This window comes from Adiantum capillus-veneris, chromosome 16 (genome assembly GCF_014529385.1).
Source record: "Adiantum capillus-veneris isolate H3 chromosome 16, ASM1452938v2, whole genome shotgun sequence".
In the NCBI taxonomy this organism is placed as follows: domain Eukaryota; kingdom Viridiplantae; phylum Streptophyta; class Polypodiopsida; order Polypodiales; family Pteridaceae; genus Adiantum; species Adiantum capillus-veneris.
The window spans coordinates 59722547-59740828 of NC_140946.1; the positions used below are offsets into that span (position 1 = coordinate 59722547).

Genomic DNA, 18282 nt, shown 5'->3' on the forward strand with positions numbered 1-18282 from the left:
TTTGATGGTGCAGATTTTGTTGCTTGGAAGGAGCATATGCTTGTTGCATTGGCGGATTTGGGGCAGGATAAACCCTTGCGTGGTTTATCGGGGAAGCCCAAGTCTATGCGTGATGATGATTGACAGGATCTTGATGAGTTAGCCATGTCTACGATTTGTTTGCATCTGGTTGAGTCTGTTTACTGGCAGGTCTCGAGGGAGACTACAACTCATGCTGTATGGCAGAGTTTACATGCTATGTACGCGACATCCATGTCTACAGGGGAGTCTAGTCCCACTTCTATGTCCATGGGAGAGATTGATCCCACACGCAAGTCTCGACGGCATAGAGACTTGACATGTTGGCATTGTGGACATAGAGGGTACATTAGGCGTCGATGTTTCAGGCGTTTGAGACAACGGAGGCGACAGATGCGTGATGCAGATTTGGGCATGACAGATGCTAGTGAGATCAGTACAGTGGTTACTGAGTATGATTGTAACGGCGATGTCACATTTACATCTAGTTTGTCTTCAGACGATCTTATGTCTACGGATTGCATATCGGATTGCACATTGTCTTCACATTGGTTACTAGATTCAGATGCTACTTTCCATGTCACGTCGCATCATGAGTGGTTTAGCACGTTTTCTAGTGGGAGACTTGGTTGTGTGCACATGGCTGATGGTGTTGTGTATGACATTGAGGGTGCAGGAGACGTATGTTTGTCCTTGCCCATTGGTATGAGATTTACCCTGCGTCATGTGCATTATGTGCCAGATCTGAGACGGGATTTGATCTCAGTCAGACAGTTATGGGATAGTGGATGTCGGGTATCGCTGCTTGAGCGATCTTTTGCGTTGCATTTGGGTTCGCTAGTGATTGCGAGAGGTGCCAAGAGTGGTATAGGTTACCCATTGCATGTGGATCACGGGAGAGACAGTGTTGTCTTTGTGATCACGCAACCAGGTAGAGAGCGAGAGAGCAGGCGAGTCTCTTTTGCTTGTGGGTTGCAGGGTGCTTTGCATGGAGTGCAGAGTAGTGAGCTCGTTGTGCACACAGTTGGGGCACGACTTGAGCAGTCACACAGAGAGGTGATAGAGTCAGACATGCATGCTTTGCTAGTGACTGAGCAAAGTAGAGAGTCAGTTGTGCGAGATACTTCTATGGAGGATAGACAGGTAGAGCGGTCTTGCTCTAGTGAGTCACGACAGGAGGACGTTGTGCAAGAGTCTATGCATATGGAGTTAGAGCATGAGAGCTCTAGTGAGTCACAGCAGATTGAGTGGTCATGTTTGCAGTGGATGATTGCAGAGGAGGCTGAGATGTCAGCGATTATACAGTCATTCCTTTCTATGCTCGACAGTGAGCATAGGGATATAGTTGTGCAGGATATGTCTTCCAGCAGACACCTAGAGCAGCTGGTTTGCTCTGAGGTTGCACGACAGGTTGATGCGTCTTTTGTGGACAGTCAGGAGATGCATGTGGCTGACACGCCTTGTCAATCAAAGATGCCTATTGCCAGGGATATATATGTTGATGCATGCTCCGTAGAGCTAGCAGGGTCCGCTAGCATTGCATCAGCATTCGGTGGTCTCATGTATGAGATGCTGATCTTGAGACCGGATATTGCAGCTGCAGTAAGAGCATTTGCAGTTGGGGTTGTCAGCCGTTTGTTGACTGATGATGGCATAGTGCACGAGGGAGATATGCAAGTATTGCGTACATACTTGCAGTACGTGTGCGGTACGTCTGGTGGTGTATGGACTTACACGGGAGCAGGACAGCCGGATGCACACGATCACAGCCAGCCAATGGGTATCGGTTGAGAGTGGTTTTCTCTCACCTTTTGTAGTCTTTAGACTAGGTTCTCTTGCTAAAAGGTACAGTCGCCTTTAAGTGGGAGGTTGTTGGGGTATAGGCGTCTGTGCCTTGCCCGGCCGCCCAGAGTCTGGGCACCCACTGACTTGTATACCTTATACATAGCATAAGTGTATAGGGGGCTGCTCACTCTTGGAGTCTCCCCACCCATATCTGTGTCGTGTGTCTCCTTCTCTCTCTCTCACTCTTCGTCTGTGGTACTCCCTGATCCCCTTCATTGGCTTCTGCTTCTTTCACTTTGCTGGTGGCAAGATCGCCATGGAATCAAATCGTGCCTCAAGCTTGCTTCAATCTTTGCGGTCGTGATTCTCTTCCATGAATCAATCGAGATTAGCTTGGAGGCGCTCGATTTGATGGGATTTGCTTGGGGCTGCTAAAACGGCAGTAAAACTCGGTCGGGTTTTCGTCTTCGGGGTATGTTTGGTCGTCATATTTCCTATGGGAAACTCCTTCTTGTCGAGTGCCCACACAAAAATCGAAGCTGTGAACCCTTGTTTTTGTGGGAGAGCCTTTGTTATCGGCAGGGGCCGATTGACTGTGAGAAACCCTTATTTCTTTGGCTTGTGAACGAGGCCTTAGGTTTTGACTTTGGCAAGAGGTGGTTGAGCTACCGACAGGAGCCAATGGGTCGACCGCACAGGAGTAGTCTGAGCAGCCGACGCAGGGTCAGGAGGCGGTTGAGCTGCTGACATGATCCGACGGGCCAACCTCGACTGAGTAGCCGATAACAGAGCCTCAAGGAAAGTGCCTTGGAACTTTTCTCTACAAGAAACAATCTAAGGAAGATTACCCATTTGGCATCAACATAGCAAGGCCATTAGTAAAAAAGGGTGCTATGTGGCACCAATTAAAATCAATCAATGGGGAGAAATTAAATTAAAGCCCTTTGACCAATTTGAGAATTTTGACAACAAAATTTGTGAATTTGAGCTTCCAGGGCATTTTTGGGGGCTGAAAGACTCAATTTAAGGAGCATTTTTCTACAATTTGAAGCTTTTCGCAAAGTTGACAATGCAAAAGCGTATAGCTTGGGAGAGAATGCACGAGACAGAGAGAAACACACACAGAGAGAGAGAGAGAGAGAGAGAGAGAGAGAGAGAGAGAGAGACTACTGAACCAGTCAAATGGGCAATGAGTTATATTATATGATTATAATGGGGGCTATGGTGTTTTCATATCCTACCCTGGGTCCGTATGCACCCATGTCAAGGAATTGCCCTACCCAAAATCATGTCAAATAAGTAAAATAAATACCTAAAGACAAAATTACCTATGAACTCATATTGGATCATTCACTTGAGATGCATAAACTTTAACACCTGCCTGCAACTCATTGAGACCAAGTCGATGAAGAAGCTACCATGGATATCCTAGCAGAGGATCCTTTCCACTATACACCTTGGTTATGCAACCAGCAACCTATTCGTGAATAGTATACCACCTTGAGCACTAGTTGCCTCATAGAAAGTTGAACCATAGACCACACTCCATCCAAGAATCCCCATTCGTGTACTGTGAACACATGACATCCAAGATTTTCCTAGACAATGAACTTTGAAACACATCCTATCCATACTCCAGGCAACAACAATGGATTGTACGCACATCCATAGTGTTTTGTATGTGTTGCGTTGATTTGTTGTTGGCAGATGCATGTGCCTTAGAACTCCAACTCACGGGTTCACACATCGATAACTTGAACTCCAACATACGGGTTCAAATCATTTATAGGGAGCCCCTCTCTGCCACTCACAAGCCTTTCTCTGGCTGAAGCAGGGCTAGAAAGACTATGGCCACCACCACTTGTGTCATGTTGCTCTCCTTGGTGGAATCTTTGCCTTTGCAAACTTGTCCTCTTGCAAGCACTTGCATTCGCCTTTGGCTTTACATTCCCAAGCCAAACAAACCCCTTCTTGTACTTATAACAATGGCTCTCAAACCTCATAGGTATCAAGGGAACTAACTAAGCACAGTCAATGCGCTATCCATAGCCGAGAGTTGGATCAAGACCTTTGTTGGTGAAGCAGAGGATGCTTGGGGGTCCTTTTCCTAGCCTCTCAAAAGGCTGCTCCTCGGAGGTCATTTTCATTGCGTTTCAAAACATGTTGAGAAGCACCGACTGCCCCTGATAGGTCGCTTTCCTTTTCTACCCCCGATTGTCTCCCCGTCCATTGTGCGTTCCAAAATGCAATGTATTTGGAGCCCCAATCATTAACGTAGCAACAACTGCTAGGCTTGAGGCTGCCAATAGATTAAAGAGCCGAGACCTTGTCAAAGTCAGCGATGCAAAAGTGTGTACATTGGGAGAGAATGCACGAGAGAGAGACAGAGGAGAAAGAGACTATTGAACCAACCAACTCAACAATGAATCAGACTATATGGGGGTACTCCAATGCTTTTATATAATACTCCGGGGTCCTTAAAGAACCTCCCTCAAGGAATTTCCCTACCCAAAATTATTGTCAGAAGATAAGTAAAATAAATACCTAAAGACAAAATTACCAATGAGCACACATTGGGCCATTCACTTGAGATGTGTAAACTTTAACAACTTTCCATAGCCAGATCTACCTTGGGGTAGCCTCTTTTCATCATCTTACACAACTTTTCCACATATATTGAGCTGTTTTTTCATCAAAATAGTTCATTATATCGCATGACTCTCTATTTCTTTCCACTTTCTTGCAATTTCAACCGTCCCTCTTCCATCGACATAATGAGAAAGTTCTCTCCTTAACCTATGATGGCAATGGAAGAGTTTCATAACAAAGAATTGCATCATAATGGAAGATTTCAACCATTCAACGACTTCCATTGGGAAAGCTTTGTTCAATGTACTCAATGTAGGTATTCTCTTGTCCTACATGCTTGCAAAGATTGTGGCTTTCGTATGTGGAAGACAATTGCAAGCAGATGGAGAACGTGAGCACTTGAAAGAGTAGATAGAAAGAACAAATGGCTTAAAGAATTGACATCGACATTCACTTGTTTGCAATGCTGAATGTTTCACTTGCAGAGGTATGCAAGTCTGGGATTGTAATCCCCATGATACTATGTATAAATCCCCCATAAATAAAGAGAAGTTGAGGCAAGGGTCAACCGTTCCAGCTCATTGTGTGGGTTGTCTTTAAATTATACGAGTGTTTGCCCTCTTAGTGTCCACAGTGTGTGAGTCACGAGGTAGCAGATTCAATCCTCACCTAATTCCTGTGGCAACTCACATGTGAGACCAAAAAGACATTGTAACAGATTCACCACTTTGTATCAGTTTGGTCTCATAGGTCATTCTGGCCTTTTGAAGACGTTAATATAACATTTCATTTCATTTCATTTCTCTCTCTCTCTCTCTCTCTCTCTCTCTCTCTCTCTCTCTCTCTCTCTCGGTTTTCCCAAATTTCTTTTTTAAATCTAACACCTTCACAAAAGTTCCATAATGGTGACACATAAGAGCCAAACCTAACTTTCAACATATTTTAGTTAGCATCACGCGCATGAAACCAAACAATAATTGAAATTACACAGCTCTTCCAGCTGAATGCTAATATTTTGAGCATGTAAGAGAGTTGAAGAACTAGAATGTCTTCAATAACTTGCAAGATTCAAAGATAATGCCTCAAATTGTAGCTCTGAAAAGCAACTCGAGAATTTACAAAATTGGTGACTAAGAGTACACATAGTAAGTGCAACTATGGAAAATTTCTACTGAAGCTTGAGCTTATCCAGTAGCTGGCGCCAACGAGGAGGCTCTTCGTCAAAGATGTAAGTCAATGGAGATACAAGCACCCCACTTCCTCCAACCTAATTATGAACCAGTCATAAAACTATAATTCAGTCCTCAGAAGTAAGTACAAATCAATAACAATTGGCATGTAAAGAGAGCAGTTAATCCATGGAAAGAGAGAGACTTTCTGCATAAAAGTATCGGTACCTTTCTCAACTGCTTAACAGCATCATAAAGATAATTTTTAGGGACGCAAATGACCACTCCATAGTAATCCTCCTGGAGAGTCCCATTCCTTCCACTGAAAACTGGGCTGATTGTGGGACCCTTCACCAACAAAAACAGAATAAGAACCAGGGGCACTCATGAAAGGAAAATCATCAAGCTTGACTTAGATCAGTTACCTGCAATCCATGGAAATTTGTGCTCTTTAAAATGCGTTCAGCAACCTCAAGTTCTGACTTGCCACGCATATTGGCGACAACCTGCATGAATAGAGGGCTACCCGATCATGATGCAGCCAGATTTCTTTGACATAGAGAAATGATTTTACGTTACCGTGAATTGACCCCTTGCACGAAGATGAGCCTCCAAGCGCTCCAAAATCTCATGGGTTGTTTCTAATGCCCTCTCCCTATGAAGTAGAGCATGCTTGCTTGCGACAAGAACACCCTACACAGGTCAATCCAATTGTCAATCATCCTTCTTGCAATTTGATATCAAGAAAGACCAGAGTTTTTATGGCTGTTTGCTGACCTGGCTTTTTAGAACTAGACCACCATCAATTTGCTTAAGGTTATTCTCCCGTAAGGTTGTGCCACTGCTCACAAGGTCCAAAATGGCATCTGCTGTACCCATCTGCCATAACCATGCAGAAACTCTAATATTTTTTTTTTCCTCCCAGAAAAAGATCCTTCCATTAGTTAATAAAACTGCCCATAGGGCTACAAACCACCTCTACTAGAGAGGGCTACATCAAAAGCATGGGGAGACTCTCCCAGTGAGTAAACAAATTATGTACAATGAAATCACAGAATGGAGGAGGAAACTCTCCAAGTGAGTAAACAAAATATGTACAATGAGGCTAAATCACAAAATGGGAGGAGGAAATCTCTGCGCTCCCCCATGCGGTCGGAGCTGCCCTGAAGTCTCTCAAAATGACCCCTGAGAGTATGGATCATCTCCAGCCAAAAGTCACGAACAGTCTCTATGGGTGGGATAGGGCGAGCCTGGAAGATGCAAAAGCAATGGGCCCGCCAAATGAACCAAAGTGTCAGGCCACAAACGAGCTCCCAACACACCTCTCTCTCACTGCACCACTCTTGGGGGGTAAGCTCTGTAGCAAGCTGAAGTGTAGGTCGACCCCCCTGATCACTATCATCCTGCTGGTGGAAGATAGCTCAAACTGGAGCACAAGGCCCGTGAGGGTGGACTAAGCAGCAACACCCCAAGTGTACAGTCGCGCTATGGAAAGAGCTGGCATCAGCCGAAGAGCCCGAAGCCAAGCTTGCTGTGCCATGGGGCAGTCCCACAGACAGTGACATTGACTCTCCAAAGGATAGTCGCAAGCTGCACAGGCTGCCGAAAGGCCACTATGTACCAGCAAGCTACCCATTGTCGTAGCTCTGTGTGCAACTAGCCCCTGGAACGAAGTGACTCGCCTCGCTGACTGGAGTGCCACAACTGCGCCCAAAAGCCTGACAAGAACTCAGCTGTGAGACCCTCCTCCTGCCAATGAAGTGTTGCAGCAGAACGAGCCTCTCTCCGTGCTGCCAATATGTGACGTGTCGAACAATGTACTGAAAGAAAGGGATCCCAGGGTGGTCGGATGAAGAGAAGGGGTGTCTCTCCAAAACCACTCTCCAGGGTCCCACTGCGCTCGTGCCAGAGGGCAGCTCTCCCAAGCCCAAAGCCTCCAATGGTCTATCTCAAGGTTTGCAGGGTCGGGATCTGTGACACAGGTCCTCCCACAGATGCCCACTACTCGTATCCTCTGATAACAGCACTTTGCAACCTGTGGAGCCTCTGCTGAGACTCTGTGTAGTCGACCCTCTCCCTGGATCTTGAAGAATATGGGGGGTATAGACTCCGAGCAAGCACGAATTCCAATGAGGACCTCTAGTCGCGTGAAGGCCCCCATCCATCTGGGAGCTGTTGTCTCTAGAGGGGTGAGCACTCAGCTGGTAAAGCCTCTGTAATGTCCTGGCACATGCTCTGCACCCCTCTCATGCCCCGTAGCTGGATGCTCTGTACCTCCTCTGGCAAACCTGAAAACTGCAGCCAATCACCTACCGTGCGGGGTGGGCCCTTTGTCATGGGACCAAGAAACATGAGGCCTACTACCAACCAAGTGGCCTTTCTGAGTGCTAACCATGGGGTTCCAAACAAGGGGCTGTCTCAAGTGCTCCTCCGTGCAAGTGGGTTGGTGCTACTCCAAGCCACTCCGTAGTTGCTCCCAAGAGTAAAGCACGCTTACAGCAAATCGATCCTCTAGTCTCCTTCTCAGACCAACTGTGCGCATCTCTGTAAAGATCCACCTGATGGAAGGTCTTCAAGGGCCTTCTGCATGAGGCATGGACATAAGGATCATAAGTGTACTATGCACTAAATGCCCACTCTACATCTACATCAGCATTACAATCTTCTTTCACAGAATATTCTACAATAGCTACACTTGTAGTGGAACCAACCTCTTTCTTCTTGGCCTCTTTTGCCTTCAATTTAGGATACTAATTAATCAAGTTATCATTAGCCTTGCAATAATGGCAATGCATCTTCTTCTTGTCTTTTTCACCAGAATTCCCAGACGAGGTGCCGCCAGCAGAAGCATTAGGAACAGGTGATTTACTACTCCGCGAAGAACCATGCGAAGTGGCTACATTGTTGTTACCACCTTTTCTTTGCTACTACCACCTTTTCTTTGAGTAGCAATAAAAGCCTATTCAACCGCACAGTGTTTAGCCCTGTTTTGAAAGTGACTCTTGCAATAGCAATGTGCATAATGCATCAAACAAGTTGACGACAACATGATTTCCTTGGGTCATAAGTCTCCAAGTACTAGCAATAGTCTGGTAAGAATCTGGCAATGCATCAAGAACAATCTGCACAAGTAGACTGTCAGAAATGACTTCGCCTGCAGAAATGAGTTGCTCATTAATATCCTTAACACCAACAAGGAACTCGAGCTCTAAGCCGCTGTAGCAACAACTCCTTCCAGGGCTCCTCCCCTGGAAGTAGTCCTTTGACAACAAACTTCCCAAGAAGGGTTCTGTTCTCCTTTGCCGGGTCTATGATCCCTACCTCCCCCTCCCCCCCCGAGAATATGGTAGGGTGATGACATGCCAAGCTACTTTGGCCCGGGCTAACTGAGTGTCGCGCCCTGACCAAAGAAAGTTCTTGATCAACCTCTCTAACTGGCTGATACAGAAGCTCGAGAAGATCTAGCAAGAAATGGTGTACCACCTAGTAGCCAACAACACCTGGTTAGCCACTACAACTCTGCCTGCCAAAGAGAGCCGTGCCAAACTCCAATGTCGCAACTTCCTCTTGATGGACAAGAGGAGGGGAGCAGTCTACTGCTCAAGGGACAAGTCCACGTCCCTCGGGGAATCCATCTGAAACCCTCACCTAGAGACGAATCAGGTGTAGGAGCACTGCCAACCCACAAAGCAATGCCTTCCTCCAATTGATCAATGCGCCTGATGCACAATGGAACACCTCAAGAGCCCGCTCACACCTTTGCAGATTGGCCTCTTGGCCCTCCAAGTACAAAGCTGAGTCGCCGGCAAACTCGGCGTCAAGAAGCTCATCTGCTCTAATAGGGAGCTCAAGACCACACAAGCCAACCTGCTAAGAAGTCAAAAATCTGCTCATCGCCTCAGCATAGAACAAAAAGAGGAAGGGGCCAAGAGGGCAACCCTGTCTAACCAAACGCGTGAGCAAGAAGCGTTCCGTCAAGAGCACCTGACTGTGTGCACACCTGTAGAGAGCCGACACACCTCTGATCCAAGCATCAATGACACCTATCCTGCGTAGAGTGCCCTCCAAGAAGTCCCAGTCAACTCTGTCGTAGGCCTTCTTAAAATCGAACAGTATCACCAAATCCTCTCCTCGGAGACGCGCGAGGGCAAACGCCTCTAAAAAAGTGAAGATGTTGTCAAGGATGTTACGCTCCTTGACAAAACCTGTCTGGGTCCCATGTATAATGCTCTCTAGTAGTGGCTGGATTCTCAAGCTCAGAGCCTTTGCTAGAATTTTGTAGGATGAGTTGAGGATGGTAATGGGTCGCCATTGTCGAATCTCATTCAAGGAGCCGCCCTCCTTGGGAATCAGGTAGATCAAGCCCTCACTCATGCTGTCAGGCATCTCGCCACTGTGCAAAACGTACTGGAATGCGCTGCAAGATTTGAACCAAGCAAATCCCAGTACTCCAAGGAAAAGCTCGGAGTCAAATCATCCTCCCCTAGACAACTACCTCGGGGGAGTGCTCTGAGGGCCTCATGGAGCTCCTCTAGCTGGAGGGGAAGCTCGAGTCTATGTCGCATCTCCTTGGTAACAAGGCAAGGCATCTGTGCCCCAAACCTACTCTCTGCATGCATCTTGGTGCTCTGACTGAGGCTCAGTTGACAACAGATCGCGGTAGAAGTCACTAGCAACTGCACGTATATCCTCAGGCTCTAAAGCAACTGATCCATCATGTCTCCTCAACTGACTAACACTCGAATGCGCATGGCGTGGCCCCACTGTCTCAAAAAACACCCTGGCAACTTTGTCACCCACCTGGGTCCACTGAGATGCTTGTCGATGGAAGGCAAACTCATGATGCCGCTCCTCAATGCTAGTCAACTCTTGCCTAGCTTGCTGCATCTGCTCCTCCAACCATGGACTGTTTGAATGCTGCTCCTGCATCCTCTATAAGGAAACAATGCCCCGTCGAAGACGCTTCTCCTCCTCCCTAGCTGTAGCCAAGCGAGTTGCACACTCCTGAAGGAAGAAGCAACTAAGCTCTGTCAATCCAGAGGTCACTCTACCAGTAGGGGTGTCCTGCGTGTCCAGACTCTCTGTTCAAAGTGCCTCCACTCGCTCTCTAAGCTCCGGATCCAGCAAGATCCTCTCGGGGATGCATAGCATCGCACCCCCCCTCCTCTTTCTGTCTGTCACACTCCAATAGAGGTGTCCTGCGTGTCCAGACTCTCTGTCCAAAGTGCCTTCACTCGCTCTCTAAGCTCTGGATCCAGCAAGATCCTCTCTGGGATGCGTAGGATCGCACCCCCCCTCCTCTTTCTGTCTGTCATAGTGAGAATCACTGGCGTATGGTCGGAAAAAGTAGTCCCTACCAAGATGCAAACAGATATCCCCATGTCACAAATGTGGTCACTGGCGTACAAGCGATCTATCCGACATAGATTCACTCCTACCCTACGATTAGAGCGAGAGAAAGAAAGGTTGTTTGGGGGCCTCATAAAACCTGAGTGTTGCCAAACATCAGAAACCCTCATAGTCATACATAGCCGCTCCCAAGCTGCCAACTCAGCTCCGTGCACTGTAGCATGGCCACCTCCAATCCTGTGAGATGGGTCCTCCAACATGTTGAAGTGTCATAAAATCTAATATCTAACCAACCCAAATGATTTTCTCATATTAAATTGATCACTTAATGTGGGAGAATAAACGGGAACAAGTGTTAAGATATAGATATGTGCTTATAGATCTATCTCAACACGGGGCCAATGGTAAAGGGGCCCAAATGAGAGATGGTCTATCAAAGAGCAAGGCTAACCAATGGAGCATAAGACCTTAGGGTTAGCTTCATTGAAGACCTCCAATAATGTGTGTAAAAGTCCTTTGACCTTAGGTAAGCTAGGGCTGAGCTTGAGGCGGGAACCCGGCCCAAGCTCAAGGTGCTTGTCGTTCTTGAGGTGCTTGTCGTGCTTGAGGTGCTTGACTTGCTACTTGATTAAGGTGCTCGAGGTGCTTTGACATGCTTGCCTGAGATGCTTGTGGGAACACCCCTAGTTCAAGTGCATTGTCATGCTTGATGACTAAGGTGCTTGAGTACCAAAAGTCAAAAGTATCCCTACAAGAGGGGGGGCGAGCCCTTTTCCTAGGGGATAGAGAGAGCACACACACTCACACATGCAAGGAAGGCCCAAGCTTGAAGAGGTAGCAGGGACACATGTCGGGCCCCTACCTATGTTACCTTCATGAGATGCCTGAAGCCTATTGGTTGGCCACCCAAGGGGTCCAATAGTAATTTAGGAGATTTAATTAATTGATTTAGCATTTATCTAGCCCTCTCTCTCAAAGGGGAAAGGGGGGGCACTTGTCTCAAGGCTACCCCTACTGCTTGTAATGCCTCCTGCTTATGATTGGCTAGGCGTGGAGGGGTCCAATGAGCTTCAAGCATGAGCTACAAAGGGGGGGTCGACCCAAGCAAGCTAGGGGGATGCTTAGGGGGTATACTCACCCACACACACTCACAAACACTCTCATTGTGTGTTATGCAAAGTGCAAGAGCTCCCTCTCCAAGCAAGTAGAGGTTGAGAGCCTACACCAACACTCTTGGCTATGGAGTGCAAATCCAACCAAGAGCCATACTTCCATGCTTAAGCTTGCCATCTCCTTCTTCTTCATTACTATGCTATTATGTATGCTAGCAACAAGAGTTATGATAAGTGAGGAACTAATTCTTTCTCCTACGAAATGTTTCTTCTTCCTCTTCCCTACCCTCATTCCCTGCTAGCTCTCTCCACCTTCGAAGGTGTTTGAGGTCTTGGGACTGAGGCTTGGGATAGCTAAAGCTTTCTTCAAGTTTATGTTATGTTTGTGATGCATGAAGCTTTCCATCTTCATTGCATCACCTAGGTCACAAGGAACACAAAGACTGTAGTGTAACAAGTCTCTCTTTATGGGAGAAATCATAATACAAATACCTATTGGAGGGGGGACCGGCTCCACATAAATCCGGTCCTCAACTGTTGTCATGTTCTCTAAATTCTCTCTCTTGCAAAAGTATTGTTCATGCCAAGTTAACTAATTGCTATGATTATGTTGCTATCTTCAATTATGTTCACCCGTTATGCTCACAAAGTTATTTCTCAAAAGTACTCTCATTAATTTCCGCTATTCTCAAGTTAAATAGGCCAATTACATTACATTGGTATCAGAGCATTTGGTTTCTCTTTTCTTACTTAAGAAGAGAGGTCCTTAAGTAGCCTATAAATGGTTGATGTTGTTAATTATAATAGGGTAAGTGGAACTGGGATCTATTATCGGTTTTGTTGAGCCCACTATGTGGGGGATGGTGCACACCTCGGAAGCTTTGGACTTAATAATGGAGTCTTTTTAGATTTGCCTACGGCTTTACCATTATTGAGCCATAAGAAGTCCGAAAGGAGCTAGCCCTTGACAACTCTGCTATGATAGACCTACTCCTCTACTCTCTATAATTAACCACTTCGAGCCGTGGGTGTAGATACTTAAGAGCCGATTTTCAAAGGCTAAGAGGAGTGGCAACTAAGGTTTTGAATTGCCAAAGCATACACTAAGTACATACATAAATTTTGTTAACATGGCTGACAATAATCAAGAGAGTAGAATGAACATTGATAGCTTTGATTTTGCACATGAAGGTGCTAATGATGATGCTCCCATGTTTGTGAATTATCTCGTCACTAGGTTGCAGCAAGCTATGGGCAACCCTGCTTTGCAAGCCGAAGTTACTCAACAACTTCGTGCTTATGGAATTTCCCTTCCTCTCCAAGAGGAGAGAGAGCTTAGGAGGCCTCTTGAAGAGACCCCCAAAAGAAGACTCTCTCCCATTCGAGAGGAGGAATCCAAAGAGCAAGAAAGCAATGAAAGTTTAAGTTCCTCTGAAGATTTGGCTCCACGAAGACGGCGGTCTAGACGATCGCCTACTCCTCCCAAGAGGAAAAGATCAACACATAGTCCTTCTCCTCGTCACTCTGAAAGGCAAGAGAGGAAACAAAGGAAGAAAAGAGCTAGGAAGAGGTCACCCTCTTCTCCTTCTTCTTCACCTTCCTCCTCTTCCGATGAAAGTTATGGCTATTCTCCTAGAGAATACAAGAGGGGAGGACATCGCAAATCATTTCCTGCATGGCGAAGGTCACAAAAGCTAAAGAAGTTCAAGGAGGGAGGAAAGAGTATCTCTTTTCTCACCTATGATGGCACCTTCGGTGCTACCGACAAAGTGTTGGCCTTCATCCAGCAATTTGATGCGGCCTTTGGAGATGAGGGCTTCACAGAGTCCTTCAAGCTACGCCATGTAGCTATGCACTTCCAAAAATCAGCTCGTCAATGGTGGGCTAGCCTTCGTGAAAATGGTGAAGCCCCATAGACATGGAAAACTCTACAAGTTTCCATCATGAAGAAATTCCTTGCAAGCGATGCAAAGGACAAAGTGCTTACCGAATGGCGCAGCTTGAAGCTCCTCTCCCATGAGTCTATCCACAAATATGTAGACAAGTTTTGGGATTTACATCTCAAGGCTATTGTCTTTCAAAAGATAGACTTTGCCGAGCAAAGGCAGCAATTCTGTGCGGGATTACCTGAAGAGATGGCCGAATACATCAACTCTCAACGGCCTGGTACTATTAGTGAAGTAATCCATCACACCATGGTTGCTTCACGCATCAATTTCCATCAAGGGGCTAGACGTAATGTCAAGCCCATGGAAAACAAAGATAAAAATGATGCAAAGGGAAAAACCAATGTTCAAAATACTTCCCAAGCCAATTCCAACAACAACAACAATCGGTCCAAGGAGAAGGGAGTTTACAAAGGTAAAAACAAACTCTCTCCTGAAGAGCTTGAAGCTTTTCGCAAGGACCATAAGTGTTTCAAGTGTGGGGAGCAAGGACATGGCTATCATTCTTGCCCCAAGAAGAATGCTCGCAATGAGACTTCTAGGGCCTCTACCATCGAAGCTCCAAAAGAGGATGCTCATTGCAAAGGATCACCACTTTCCTATGCTTGGGGAAAAGTAAGAGAGCATGATGCCTTTATCTTGTTTGACCCTGGCTCTACTCTCAACTTCATATCAATAGAGTTGGCCACCAAGTTGAGCATTTAAGCTTTTGAGATGGGAGATATAGTAGTGGCTGATGCAGCTTTCAAGGGACAACAAGCCTCCGTTTGGTCTTTATGAATATCTAGTCATGCCTTTTGGCTTGACTAATGCACCAGCTACGTTCAATCGTTTGATGGAGAAATTTTTTAGACCATATCGTAAATTCACTGGAGTGTTCTTTGATGATATCATCATCTACTCCAAGTCTTTGGAGGAACATAAGCAACATCTTCAAGTGATTTTTCAAGCATTGAGGGAGAACAAGCTTTATCTCAACCAAAAGAAAAGCGAATTCTTCCTTCAAGAGATTCAATACCTAGGTCATATTATCTCTAAAGATGGTATCCAAATGGATCCATCAAAGTTAGAGGTAATAAAAGCATGGCCTAACCCAAGAAATCTACATGAGCTAAGAAGCTTTGTTGGTATGTGTGCATACTATAGACGCTTCATAGCAAAATTCTCTCAAGTAGCAGGACCACTACACGACTTAACTAAGAAGAACGTTAAGTTTGTATGGACTGCTAAGGAGCAAAATGCTTTTGAAAAGCTCAAAGAGAAACTTACTTCCCAACCAGTCCTTGTGCTTCCGGATCTCTCAAAGCCATTTGAGGTCCAATGTGATGCTTGTGGTGATTGCCTTGGATCAGTTTTGCTTCAAGAAGGGCATGCCATAGCATATGAGAGCCGAAGGCTCAATACTGATGAACGCGTCTTGGGCATTTATGAGAAAGAGCTTTTAGCTGTTCTACATGCCCTAGACACATGGAAGCACTACCTATTGGGGACTCCATTTATCCTACGAACCGACCACTAAAGTCTCAAGTATTTCATGACGCAAACCAAGCTTTCCGACAAACAAATGAGGTGGGCAAATTTTCTTTCGCAATTTAACTTCCATATTGCTCACATAGCTGGTAAGCACAATCAAGTTGCTGATGCACTCTCACGACGACCAAAAGTTAATGCGGTGTCTATAGCTACTCACAATGATCTATCTTCTATGATAGATGAGTATGCTACTGACCTTGACTTTAGAGACATAATGTCAGCCCTTGCTTTGGGGAAGAAAGAGGAACCATTCACCTTGCAGGATGGTTATCTTCTCCACGGAAATAGGCTATGTGTTTCCCATGCTCCTCCATATGCGGGGCATAGAGGTATTCAACCTACTCTCCGAGGAGTAGAGACGTACTTCTATTGGCCTACCATGCAAGTGGACATATAAGAGTGTATCAAAATGTGTAGTATGCCAAAAGACAAAGTATGATAGAGGGAAGCAACCTGGATTACTCCAGCCATTGCCTATTCCAAATTCACCATGGGAGAGTATATCCATGGATTTCATCTTTGGATTACCCAAGTCTATCCATGGGAATACAGGAATATGGACAATAGTCGACAGGTTTAGCAAGCAAGCACATTTTATTCCTGTCAAAAAGACTATTAAGGCACATCAAATGGCAACTCTCTTCATATCTCAGATTTTCAAGCACCATGGATTACCCACATTCATCGTGTCAGATAGAGATCCTAAAATGACCAGTAATTTCTGGAAAGGTCTCTTTGAAAATCTAGGAACAAGATTGAATTTCTCTTCGGCCTATCACCCACAAACGGATGGCCAAAGTGAGATAGCCAATCTTACGATACTCGATCTACTCAAGACTTATGTTACACAAGTAGATCAACGCTCACAATGGGAAAAGTATTTACCTCTTGTAGAGTATGCCTACAATAATACTGTACATACTTCTACGGGAAAACCACCTTTTGAGATCATTGAGGGAAGACCTAAAAGTCCCTTGCTACTCAAAGTACATGGGAAGATCTTCGCCGTTGATGAGTATAGCCGTGACCTACAAGAATCTTTTCAAAAGATTAGGGAGGCTATATCCATCTCTCAACAAAGGCAAAAAGCTGCTGCTGATAAGCACAGAAGAGCCTTAATGTTCAAAGAAAATGATTGGGTCTTACTCAAGTTTCCTAAGGCTCGGCTAAGGCAAACGACGGGCAAAAATCCTACGGGCCATCAAAAGTATTATGCTAAACTAGCAAAAAGATACTATGGTCCTTTCCAAATCTTGAAGCCCATCAATGAGACGGCTTATCAACTCAAGTTGCCCAACCATTGGCTCATACACAATGCCTTTCATGTAAGCCTACTTAAGCCCTACAAAGGAGAGTCACCAACTGAACCAATTATTGAAGACCCTCACGAAGTTGAAGACCAAGAAGAGGTGCTACAACCCGAAGCTGTCCTTCGGCATGAAGACAAGGTACTACGACATGGTAAGATTATCCGACGGTATCTTATTAAGTTCAAAAATTATCCTTTTGAAGATGCTAAATGGATGCAAGGAGTACAACTTAAGGATAGTATGAACCTTGTCAATGCTTACAATGCTACATTAGAGTAAGCAAATGTACAAATTTCTTTTAAATGACTCATGTTTTTGTCTTACTCTTTTTAATTGTGCACAAATTTAACTAGTATGCATGCTTAGAATCATGTTTGTGATGACGACGTCTCTCAAACACCAAGTAGAATTTGTCACTCTACTTTGGGAGAATGAAATGGACTAACAAGCAGACATGCTTGCGGCAGCTATGTCTCCCAAGCACCAAATGGATTAGTCATCTATCTTGGAAAGATGTCGTAGGGTAAAAAGGGATCCTCTACTCGCTAAGTAAGATTGACTAATGACTAAGGCTTTAACTCTTCTACCTCATAGTCGAGGACGACTATGATTTCAAGAGAGAGGTAATGTCATAAAATCTAATATCTAACCAACCCAAATGATTTTCTCATATTAAATTGATCACTTAATGTGGGAGAATAAACGGGAACAAGTGTTAAGATATAGATATGTGCTTATAGATCTATCTCAACACGGGGCCAATGGTAAAGGGGCCCAAATGAGAGATGGTCTATCAAAGAGCAAGGCTAACCAATGGAGCATAAGACCTTAGGGTTAGCTTCATTGAAGACCTCCAATAATGTGTGTAAAAGTCCTTTGACCTTAGGTAAGCTAGGGCTGATCTTGAGGCGGGAACCCAGCCCAAGCTCGAGGTGCTTGTCGTGCTTGAGGTGCTTGACTTGCTACTTGATTAAGGTGCTCGAGGTGCTTTGACATGCTTGCCTGAGATGCTTGTGGGAACACCCCTAGTTCAAGTGCATTGTCATGCTTCATGACTAAGGTGCTTGAGTACCAAAAGTCAAAAGTATCCCTACAAGAGGGGGGGCGAGCCCTTTTCCTAGGGGATAGAGAGAGAACACACTCACACATGCAAGGAAGGCCCAAGCTTGAAGAGGCAGCAGGGACACATGTCGGGCCCCTACCTATGTTACCTTCATGAGATGCTTGAAGCCTATTGGTTGGCCACCCAAGGGGTCCAATAGTAATTTAGGAGATTTAATTAATTGATTTAGCATTTATCTAGCCCTCTCTCTCAAAGGGGAAAGGGGGGGCACTTGTCTCAAGGCTACCCCTACTGCTTGTAATGCCTCCTACTTATGATTGGCTAGGCCTGGAGGGGGCCAATGAGCTTCAAGCATGGGCTACAAGGGGGGGTCGACCCAAGCAAGCTAGGGGGATGCTTAGGGGGTAT

General features: G+C 45.5%; 1 protein-coding gene across 1 annotated transcript in view; it reads right to left on the minus strand.

The window, feature by feature from the left end:
- Positions 1–5318: 5318 nt before the first annotated feature.
- LOC147439131 (ATP phosphoribosyltransferase 1, chloroplastic-like) overlaps positions 5319–18282 on the minus strand; it is a 94401-nt gene continuing 81437 nt past the window's right edge. The window contains exons 8-12 of the mRNA XM_086484253.1: positions 6339–6440; positions 6141–6254; positions 5987–6067; positions 5790–5909; positions 5319–5659 (exon numbers count right to left, since the gene is read on the minus strand). Coding sequence (XP_086340379.1) covers positions 5561–5659; positions 5790–5909; positions 5987–6067; positions 6141–6254; positions 6339–6440 — 516 coding nt within the window. The 3' untranslated portion in view covers positions 5319–5560. The remainder of the gene's footprint in view (positions 5660–5789; positions 5910–5986; positions 6068–6140; positions 6255–6338; positions 6441–18282) is intronic.